This window comes from Stenella coeruleoalba, assembly GCF_951394435.1.
Source record: "Stenella coeruleoalba genome assembly, chromosome: 1".
NCBI classification, from domain to species: Eukaryota; Metazoa; Chordata; class Mammalia; order Artiodactyla; family Delphinidae; genus Stenella; species Stenella coeruleoalba.
The window spans coordinates 171,249,801-171,261,522 of record NC_137169.1 but is presented as its reverse complement, the minus strand read 5'-3'; the positions used below and the strand labels follow the sequence as shown (position 1 = coordinate 171,261,522).

The window sequence follows — 11,722 nt, the reverse complement described above, 5'->3', positions numbered from 1 at the left end:
TTTTGACACTGAAACACATTTTATTAATAAAGAATGTTGATATAAGCATACCAATTTAAATACAAAAATGTTTTTCAACTCGACAATCATTACACTAAAACAGATTTGACTAGCTTATTCACAGTTATTATAGTTTATAGAACACTTAATTAATATTTCCTCTATTTATTCCTCCTCTCCCTCCCATTGCATGGCTCATACCTATAAGAGAGAAAAAGAATTAAACTGAATGCATCTTTTAAAAAGTTAGCTCAAAACTAGAGTATTCACTTACCCTAGTTCATTATAAAAATTTTCAAGATCAAGTGTGCAGGCATGTAGACAAAAAGCTGTTAGATATGTCACATCTTCAATGGAACTTACAACAATCAGATTAATGTTTTATTACATGAATGCAATCTCTAACAGTTACATTGGAAAACAGAGATATTGAAATTTTACATTTCTTTTACTAGCTAAACAAGTCACAAAGCTTTATTCTGCTGTATAAAAAGTATAACAACAATAGGCAGAGATGTAACAAGTAGTTACATCTACATAGCACTATAACAGTTTAGCTTTTCCAGATTATACCATGAATTTAAGGAAGAAATGAATAAAAACAAAATGTAAGCACATATTCATGATATACCTATGGTATACAAACTTGTCTGCAAGATGTTTACAGATTAGTAAACATCATATGCTCAATGTATACTTATTTAATCAACCCTTGGAACGTTTTAAAAAAACTAGATACACATTGGAGGCTTAAGGATTAGAAAACTCATTCCATTTATTACTATCCTACATCCTATCACGTGATCAATATGTTAGAAATTTACCTCTCTGTCTGTTAAACTGACGACCACGGACACCTTGTCTCAATGTTGTCTGAAGTCTTACTCGTCTGAAAGGCTTTGGCTGACTACTGCTGGTATCTAAGAAAAGCATTAATATACAAGAAAGCAAGTTAATAAACAAGAAAGCAGTTATAGTGACAAAAACTAATTACTAAATGAATGCATGGATAAAATGCAGAGGTGCCCATTGCTTTCAATATTTAAATGTTGTTTTTTTAACAAGGGACATTTAACAAACAGAAAAGGTAAAAAGTTAAGAAAAAAGTTCTTTTTGACTTTTTTCATTCATTCACTCTACTAATTTAATAATAAATATGTACTTGGTGCCTATCCATTTATCAGACACTGTGCTAGGGGTTGGGGAATACAATGGGAAACAAAATACCACATCCCTCAGGAAACAACAGTCCATTACAATATAACATGAGTCATATCTGACTCTTCTCTTTTCCAGATGTCCCCAATCCAATCATTAGAAAATCTTGCAAGCTCTAATTTATTTTTATTTATTTATTTATTTATTTTGCGGTACGCGGGCCTCTCACTGTTGTGGCCTCTCCCGTTGCGCAGCACAGGCTCCGGATGCGCAGGCTCAGCGGCCATGGCTCACGGGCCTAGCCACTCCGCGGCATATGGGATCTTCCTGGACCAGGGCACGAACCCATGTCCCCTGCATCGGCAAGCAGATTCTCAACCACTGTGCCACCAGGGAAGCCCGCAAGCTCTAATTTAAATATATATCCCAAATCTGACTACTTCTCACGACCTTGACTCTACCATCCTGTCTAAAACATCATTTTTACCTTGAATTATTGCAATATCCTCCAAACTTTCTCTTTGTTTGTCCATTACTCACTTTCAGTCTCTTCTCTACACAGCAGCAAAACTGATACTGTTAAGTCTTTAAAGCAGATCATGTTACCACTCTGTTTGAAGCCCTCCAAAAACCTGCTACATCCATGAAAGCCAAAGAAATTCCAATGGTCTCCTAGATCTTTCCTCCCCCACCCTGTTACCTCCTGCTAGTCTCTCTCTGTCCTTACTGTGCTCCAGCCACAAAGGCCTCCTTGCTGACCCTGAACACATCACACCGCTGCCTTATGGACTTTGCATCTACTATTTCTCTCATCCTGGAACACCTTCCCCTGAATAGCTGCACAGCTTTGCTCCCTTACCTCTTTCAGGTCTTTCCTTAAATACCATTTTCTTAGTAATGTTTTTGTGAAATTGCCTGGCACTCGGTGGGCACTTAAGTATTTGGGGACCAAATGGATAATTGCTTAGATGGGGAGGTTTAGTATTTTATGTTGTCAAATAAATTTAAGAACACCCTAATTTCATATTATACTGTAAAAGGGAACAAGAACCATATTTTCTTATGCAAGCTCTGATAAGATATAGCTAGTACCAATTCTCCTGCTGAGGAAAGACAATTCTCATGGGACATCAGGATATAACTGGAGGCACAGAACTTCAGTTATTGTATTGTATTATTAATAATATTACTGTTTTACTAGTAACTATGACAGCTACAATTTTTTGGGGCTTTCTTACTGTGTGTAAAGCATTGAGATATAATTTACATACATTATTTTAAATCTTGACTGCAAGATGAGCTATGAATGCCCATATTTCACAATGAAATGAGCAGAGATTTAAAGTTACTAGCTGTTAAAAGGCAGATACAGGATCTGAACCTGGGGATGTTGGCTATAGGTTGATGTGTCACAGAAAAGCGTCTAAAAGGGAGAATATATCTTGAGATAGGAAAGTTCCATGATTGAAAAAAGTAGTAACTGAGCAGGTCTTCCATAAAACCTGAAGGTTCTACGACAGAGTTTGAGGATTACTGCTATAAACCATTTAAAATGAAAACAATCAGAGAGGATGACTGAGTATGTATTTCTTCAATAATAAAAGTAATTCCCTACCTAAAAACTTTGAGATAGATAAGCTAGTGTAGTATACTGTTTAAGAGTGGAGTCTCTGGAGTCGAACTTCTTGAGTTTGCATCCTGGCTTGCCCATTATTTACTCACTATGTGACTTGGAAGGAATTTTTCAACCTTTTGTGACTCAGTTTCCATTACTATGAAATGGGTATGCGTGCTTACCATGTTGGGTTGGTGTGAGAATTAAGCGAGTAAATATAGGTAAAGGGCTTAGAATACTGTCTGACATACAGTAAGTGCTCAATGAATGTTAATTAATTTTTAAAAGGTCCTGCAGAATTAATTTTTATTGCAAGAAAGATACATAAAATAGCCCTTTTCAAAGTTAACTTCAAAAACATGAAAAACCAAACTTTAAAACTATTTATATCAGTAAATTTCAATTTTTTTTTTTTTTTTTTGAAGCAACAGGCCTCCCAACCCTCAACCCTCCATACCAAATCTCATGTAGAACCTAATATGCAGAAGAAATAAAAAAGGAGCTGCTCTGGTTTAAACACAGGCAGGAGGCCTGGAGTACTACTCCTTAGCTTCTCTCCTAATAACCCACCCCTCACAACCCCTATAGCACCTCTAATGTAACCAATTCCCATTAATATAAGCCAAGTTCCTTTTAATAAAATAAAATTTCTCTTTTAAATGAAGCATTTTAAAAGTCAAGGAAAAAAGAATTATCAATTGTAACTAACAGAGCAGGATCTTTTGCAAACAAGTTTGATGTATAAAAGCTGTACTGTAGTCAAGAGCAGGAACTTACCTACAGAAGAACTGGAAGGAGGGTCCTGGCTGGTGGAAGGAAGATCTGACTCATCAGATGCCTGAACAGGCTCTTCCTCCTGCTGGCTATCAATTTCGAGGCCTGCTTCTGAACTAATACTAAGAAAGGAAAACAAAAATTGATTAGAAAATACAAAACTGATCCTAGAATGTATCCTAAATTTTTCCCAAACTTTATTTTTCGATAGTCTACCATTTAAATAACCCAGAGCTCCCCTCCAACTCAAAACTGCAGTCTCTGATATTGGTAACCATACATTTTTTTTAAAAGGCAGGGGAAAAGAGAGCTCAAGCTCCGTTTTCCTCACTCCTTTTCTCACTAGGACATGTTTCAATTTTAATTTTTGCTTTTTCCTCTCTTTTGCTGTTGTTGTTTTTTCTTTTTGACAAAAGATGTTCACATTCTTGATATTCACAACAGATATATTATCCAGATTTTGATACATCACAAAACAACTTTCTAGGAAAGCAGAGTACTAAAATAATTCACAACGGTTACAACTATTAGTAATATACCACTATTTCACCATGGGCTCTAGCCTAGATGAGACAGGCTAGGGTAGGTGAATTCCTGGCTCAAAGCTATAACTCCATTTTTCTCTCTCTCTCTCCCATTCAAGAAAGTACATCAAAAAGCAAGTGAGGGAGATAAGAGTACAAGAATAACTTGAATCTGTTCCAGTTTTTATCGTCTGCAAACTTTAGTACACTTATTAATAACAATGTACCTGAAAGATAACTCTCATGACTCTGCTAAAGTTGAGAAGAACTGGTGAAGTGCAGCCTACGCAAGTTATTTTAATGTTCAGAGTCTGAGCTTTCTCATTTGTAAAACGGAGATAATACTTTGCAGAGACACTGTGTGGTTTAGAAATGACATATATAAAGGGACCTGCATACATGGTATGGAATTAAAGGCAGCTAGTATTTTCAGCAGGATCTGTAACTTTCCCCAAATTAAGCAGCACTGTGTTAGAGGCATAATAATAGACCTGCCTTTTTTCTTATATACTAGAGTTGGCCTGTAATTACACTAAGAAAATGTTGCTAAATAAAACAAAACCTCTGAGCTCTACCTAGGAAATCTGGGTTCTACTTATAGCTATGCTTCTGACTATGAAGCAGTCCAACTTTTTTTATTTTATGAAGAATCAGGTTCCACCTTGAAAGTTAAACTTCTCCAAAACCACTGTCCAATGGTTCTTTCCATTAAATTACTCCACCTCCTTTGGTTTAAAAAAGCCCAGATGATTTGTTATGAAATACTTCTTTTGTTAAACTTTGTTTATAACTGATGTGCTAAAAACAGTCAGGTCTTGAAGATTTCTGATTTTTAACAAGTTAGTGTTTCAGACCAAGTTCTAAATGCACGTAAATAAAAAATAGGTGAGGTTTGCTTGAGAGCCCACTACTAAATGGAAAATTGAGTCATTTCCTAATATTTCCTAATTTTCACAGAAAGCCTTCTTTCTTGGGGAAAAGTTCAAGCAGCGATATTAATGGAAGGGTGATTCTAAAGAATACTTTGTTCTAGAATGCATCATGCAATTTTCAAGGAGAGAACCTTTTAAAAAATTATTTGTCTTCTGTAATAACAATGTCTTAAGTCTTAAAATATGATATTTTGTGCAAATATTAGTTTTCCAAAATATATGGCTTGGTTTACTTTTGTAACAGGATGCTATTGAAAACACAGCTCAAGAGACTGTTGCTTCCTGGCTTAAAAAAAAAAATGTAAAAGTCTGACAAGTTTAAGCAAGCAAAAATTACACGGTAAACATTTACCCTTCAGATTCTGCCTCCACAAATACTTCATCTCCATCATCACCTGTTGCTGTTTCATTTGTTGTGGATAAAGTGCCAGTGGATGTTGTCACCATTGGAACAGACTGAGAAGCATGCTCTGAAGCATCAGAGGTGGTACTCTCAGTAAATACAGTCACTTGAAAAAATGAAAGACCAGAAAAGCAATGAAAACTTTAACAACTTTGTGGTTTCTCTAATTTTTAGCTAGAAGATATATCACAGGTTTCCATTTTACCATTATAACACATAATCTATTGATCTGCCTTTGATACCTACCCGGGGCTGCTACTTGCAGAGGAGTAGTGGGAACGCTTCGGCCACCTGACTCCTCTTCGTGAGCTAGGAAGAGGGGTGTTTCATACATTCCCAAACCTAAAGACAATTCTGAATATTAATGATTGAAAGAACAAAATATTGTCAATATCCCAGACATCTAAAAGAAAAAAACTAATCAGTGGAGACACACAAATTTGTTGGAGCCCACAATTAGCCCATCAAGCAAAAATCAACCCCTCAAAAATGTAAATACAATTTAAATGTTTCCTTTAAGCTCCCTAACACTAATTTAAGTAACCCTAAATAAAAAACAGCTAAAATGCTCTTATAAGTTTTGTACAAGCTAACTTTACTGAGTGCCCAACTATGAACTAGGTACTGTGTTTGAATCTACTCTACACCAAAACAGCAAGGTATTATTAGTCTCCTTTTCGCTAAAGAAACTGAATTTCAAAGAGATTAATTAACTTTCCCAAAGTTACTAGTAAACTGGTAGCATTCCAATTTAAGCCTAGATCTGACTTCCAAGTCTTGGAAGTGTCCTATAATAAAGCCACATAAAATTGTGAATTCCTCTGAAGTCAACTCACAATTTCATATTGGTAGAGGGAAGCAGTGTTAGACCTCACATCCTAAACCACCAGGGACTAAGATGTATTGCATGACTTACACGAGGGCTGCAGATTAATCTTTGTTTTGGGCTTGTTATTAAAACAGTATGCATTCCCTATTCACTTACAAAATGCCATAATTGCTTCCCAGAAATATAGCGGGTTCTATGAATGCCAACCAATGATTAAAAGGTAATTAATTCCAGAAATAGCACAATTCATGTCCAAATAACCAACTGCTATTGGTTATGTTAGGGGTCATTTTATTCCACGTTTTTTTAACATTTTATTTTTCTTATTTTTAATGTTAATGGAAAATATCTAACTAGTTTTATACACTTAACTAGGAATGTCAAATGTCAAACTAAACAAAAAATATGCTGTATTCCTTCCAACAACTTTCAAATGGCTGGTTAGTACCTAGGTATATTTATTAGCACAACAGATACTCCTGATACTATATTAAAAGCCAAAAGAGATACAAATGTAAAAGCTAGTCATTATGCCCAAAGAACTGAAAATTTTGTTGGAAAGACTAATATGTAAGGCAGTGCTTAATAAGCAGTAAATATATTATAGCTTCTTCCATAAATTAGGATAAGGTTTATTTAGATATAGACTTTTTTACATTAATATTTGCTCACTTAAAAAAAAAATCATGTCAGAACAGCTTATTATCAAAATACATGCAAATCCAGGAGAGCTAAGCTTTTATTTAGCGATTTACCTCCTTGAGAAGCAAGTTGGCCAAGATCAGAGTGACTAGAACTCGTTTGTGGCATATCTTCAGGTGGCCCAAAACGGAATCTAGGAACACCAGCAACCTGTGGGGAACTAAACAGACAAAAATTAATTTAAGATGACACTTAAAGTTACCTTGTTTAAACTGCAATGATGGAAAGACTATAGGAAGAAGGAAGAATAAGCATAAACAAAGTAGGAAGAAAACAGTTTGAAAATAAAGTTGATAAAGGAATTCTCATTTATGAAAATATTTTCAAAATATCAGTTGTCAAGAATTTAGCAACAATATAAATCGTGTGATTCATATTATGTGATCTATATATACATGATTTATACATAAATAGCTTTCAGCTGTCCTGAACTACACCTCACATTTCTTGAATCTGCTAGAAATCCCTACGTAGATATATTGAAAGCAACATAAACTGAACACGAAATGTAACAAAAAAAGAATAAAGTCATGAAAAAAGTTTTGTCTCAGTTTTCAACGTTTAGTCATAGATAAATCAGGTCACCTCTCGAGCCCATTTCTTATCTGAAAGAATTCACTAGGTGGCTCCCAAGGTCTAGAAAAAAACTTTAATATTAGATGGCTAGAAATTTGTTTTCTCGCTGACCTAATAACACTACCATCCATCTTTCTGCCCATAATCCAGGATATAAAATAGCATTATCTCACTCTTTGCCCACTCCTTACCCTAACCTTTCTTGGCTAGTCAGCTACTGATGTTTATGGATTCTACCTCAGTAGTAACTCTTGAATCTATTTTCTTTTCTGTTTCACACTATTGCTTTAGTTAAGGACAGTCTCAGGTGAATTTTTAAACCTGTCTCCATAAGTTATTCTTCTACTAGAAGGACATTAAATTCTTCTGAGCTATGTGAGAATGTTGTTGATTGGCTGGCACTCAGCAGTTCTTTAGGAGTGAGTCTGTTTCTGACTGGCTGACTTTTGGAAGGATGGGGCTGACAATGATCAGTTGGCTTGTAAAATTGTGTTAGCTGAGGTGAGTTGTGGTTAACTGAGCAAATTTAAAACTGGTTTTGACGGCCATATGTTGCCACATACTACAGAAAAATCAATCATTCCCCAAGTTTGTAGAAACATTTTTATTCTATTCTTCAGGTACATCCTGTCATGCAACTGATACTTCAGCCACAATTAAACATGTGCATTTCCACGTGGAAAGTCTTTTTATTCTTTAAAAGGAGTGGTATAGCACAAGCGTTAAAATAGGTTCTAGAGCCAGACTGGTCTGAAATAAACAAACAGTCACTTCCTAGCTGTCTGACCTCTGGAAAATTTGTTAGCATCTCTGTGCTTCCTTATCTGTAAATGAAATAATAGTATCTATCTTCATAGTTACGAAGATTAAATAAACTGATTCAAGGGAATACTCAGTAAGTTTTAGGTGTTTTTTTCCAAGACTCAATTTAATGTTGTCCCCATTAAGTCCTCTCAGATTCTCTTCCCCTAAGTGTTAGAATAAATCACTCCCTCGTTTATATAAACAAAGCCTATTGCTTATGCCTCTATTCTCCTAGATTGTTTAGGTTATTATTAGTTGTGCATATGCTTAGCTTTCACAACAATATTTTCCATCATGATCACTGTAATTACTAATACCTTCACCAACATCTATAAAGCATTTATTATGTGCCTGGTGATATTATAAACATGTTAACATAAATTCATTTAATTCTCACAACTTATGAGGTAAGAACTATTGTATTATTATTCTTATTAATAAAATGAAGATACTCAGGAACAGAGAACCCAGCAACTTGACATAGCTAGTAAGCAGTACAGCTAGGTTCCAACCCAGGCATTCTAACTCTAAAGTCCATGCTCTTAACCATTGTTATACTGCCTTTAAATTTCAAATTCCTGATGGAAGCAACTGTACTTCATTCACCTCTATGTGATTTTCCCCAACACTACACCCTCAACCCTCCTACCCTCAACTGCTTAGTACATAGCATAGGACTTAACAAATAATGAATCAATCAAATGTAATCAAGTTAACAGGGAAACAGGAAGAATTTGATTAGTCACAAAGTATGTTTCCCTCTCACTGACTTACTGAATTGCTTCAGCAAATCCATCAGTACGATGTGGCACAACAAGAGTTGGGGTACTTGGAACTGTTCTATCTTCATCATCAAAAAAATGCTGCTGCTAAAAAGACAGAAAACAAGTACTAAACAGGCATGACAGGAGCATACGTATGGACTACACAAATAACTGCTGAACAAATGAATCACTTTTACACGACAGGTAGGTACTTACCATGCCACCTATTCCTGGAGTCAACTGAAGCCCACGTCCTACAGACTGCCTCCGGGTCATCTGGATTCTCTATGTCAAGAAAGGAATTTCATTTGTTTTAAGGAATTAGGCAATGAAAGAAACACCAAATATTAACAGATATGGCTTATTATATGCTGGTAATAAAATAACTGAAATGTTAGCAGATAATGTAATCACTGGAATTTTTCTTAGGAAAAACTGCTACTAATCTTGTACCAGTACTAAAGAAATCCATTTTGTAAACAACGACATGTTTTTAATTATAGACTATAATATTAACCAAGAGACAAATATTTTATTAGCCAGTAGATAATATTAACCAATATGTAAAACCAAACTCTGATCCTATTTGTAGGTTCCGATCTAACTTAGTTCCTATCTCCTTAATTTAAGTGTTAGTAAGTATCCTTTGATCTTAAAGTTTCATTATCCTTTGGAGTTCAAACAGCCGTATTGACTACTTGTAAACTGTTTCCCAATTTAGACAATTCTAAATTGATAGAATTGGCATATTTTGCAGGATCCATAAACAATCCTGTAAGGCTTTATATTTTCAGAAGATGAGGTTATCTTCATCAGTGGTATTTTAGTAGAATCTACACTTGACAGTGTTTAGTACACTACAGAGTAAGACTCAAGCTACATGATTAATAGAGCCTTTGTACTTTTCCTGCTATTTCTTCAAGAGCTTCTGATAAGAGATGTCCAATCCTACTACAAAGAGTGTTAAATGGAAAGGGTTATGCACACTTTCATGAACTTTAATAGTGGATATTAATATATGTGATTGCAAAAAAATAAGAGGAAAAGAAGTTCTGTTAAGCAGAACAGAAATTTCCTTTTTTTTTTTTTTTTAAAAAAAAAGTGCACCTTAGAGAAAGAAACCTTCAAAACAAATGGTGGACAGATGCTGAAATACATTTTATTTTAATTAAAATCCAAGAAAATTTTCTTTAACCTGTAAAAACAGCGAGGAGACTTTTATTTTCTATGAATATAATCATCTCACTTTATATACAACTTTAATAAGCCTTGCCTTTCCAAAGTTCACTTCCTCTATGAAGTAAATTACTGCCATATTTCAGGGAAAATAATTCAGAGATTAGTTTCAGCTCAAAAATTTTACAAAAATACACCAAACATTAGAACGTTCACTTAATTTCTGGGGAAAAACAAAGTAATTACTAATGGAAAGAAAGGGAGAAAAAACCCAACATGTTTTCAAGTAAAATTTTCAGAATGACTAGTATTTTTAGTACCTGAACTGGTGGTCCTAACTCTTGAGGTGGAGCATGAATGGTCAGTCTTGGGGGAAGTGGGTGTGGTGGGCGTCTTGGTGACTGAGGTGCTCGAGGGGTCTGTCTTTCAGATGCTGATGATGGCTGTTGTTCTCTAGAAATCTCCTGGGAAAAAGAGGACTCTGCAGTACCGGTATTTCCTTCACCTATAGGAAGAGAGAAGCTTACTTTGAACAATTATGTTTACCACAAAGTAACTTGGACAATCCCTAGAAGTATAAATCTTACCACTCGGAATGTTCACCTAATATTTTCAGAAAAAAAGTAGTGAGGTGTGGTAGACCCAGAGATACTGGGTGTGCAGTTAACAGTGGTATGGCCTTAGCAACTCCCTTCTATTTATTTGGTTGGTTAATGGAACAAAAATGTAATGTACAAGAAACATTTTTCTGAAGATATCAAATAATGGACATAAAGCACCTAGCTTAACACATGATAAAATAAACATTTAATAAATTTTGGCTCATATTATTAAAATAGGCAAATTACCTAAAGATCAGACCACTACAGTTATTAGTATTACACTCAAACAGGGTGAAGGAGATTGGTAAAAAGCCTTACAATAACTTTCATATTCTCGTTTTCCTAAATTTTGAATTTCAACGGCCCTTCAGATGTCTAGGTCTTCTACATACAAAGTAAAACAACAGAAGTGAAAAGTTGAATACGATATCAATTTTGTAGTTTAAAAGTCTGAGGTCTAGAATCAGATTCCAGCCCTAACACTTTTTGTTTTTTAAACGTTTTTATTGGAGTATAATTGCTTTACAATCGTGTGTTAGTTTCTGCTTTATCACAAAGTGCATCAGTTATACATATACATATATCCCCACATCTCTTCCCTCTTGCATCTCCCTCCCTCCCACCCTCCCTATCCCACCCCTCTAGGTGGTCACAAAGCACCGAGCTGATTTCCTTGTGCTATGCGACTGCTTCCCACTAGCTATCTATTTTACATTTGGTAGTATATATAACTCCATGCCACTCTCTCACTTTGTCCCAGCTTACCCTTCCCCCTCCCTGTATCCTCAAGTCCATTCCCTAGTAGGTCTCAGTCTTTATTCCCATCTTGCCCCTAGGTTCTTCATGACCTTTTTTAAAAAATT

At 35.2% G+C, this 11,722-nt stretch overlaps 1 protein-coding gene across 4 annotated transcripts in view; it reads right to left on the bottom strand.

The window, feature by feature from the left end:
- Positions 1–9: 9 nt before the first annotated feature.
- The window catches only part of TPR (translocated promoter region, nuclear basket protein), a 65,326-nt gene continuing 53,613 nt past the window's right edge, over positions 10–11,722 (bottom strand). For 2 of the 4 annotated variants that reach the window (XM_079925916.1, XM_079925918.1), the window contains exons 44-52: positions 10,578–10,762; positions 9,298–9,366; positions 9,092–9,186; positions 6,991–7,097; positions 5,653–5,748; positions 5,356–5,512; positions 3,551–3,669; positions 825–920; positions 10–201 (exon numbers count right to left, since the gene is read on the bottom strand). In XM_079925916.1, coding sequence (XP_079782042.1) covers positions 146–201; positions 825–920; positions 3,551–3,669; positions 5,356–5,512; positions 5,653–5,748; positions 6,991–7,097; positions 9,092–9,186; positions 9,298–9,366; positions 10,578–10,762 — 980 coding nt within the window. In that variant the 3' untranslated portion in view covers positions 10–145. Of the gene's footprint in view, positions 202–824; positions 921–3,550; positions 3,670–5,355; positions 5,513–5,652; positions 5,749–6,990; positions 7,098–9,091; positions 9,187–9,293; positions 9,367–10,577; positions 10,763–11,722 lie in introns of those variants that run through there. The other 2 variants (XM_079925917.1, XR_013829007.1) reach the window with 2 other exon arrangements.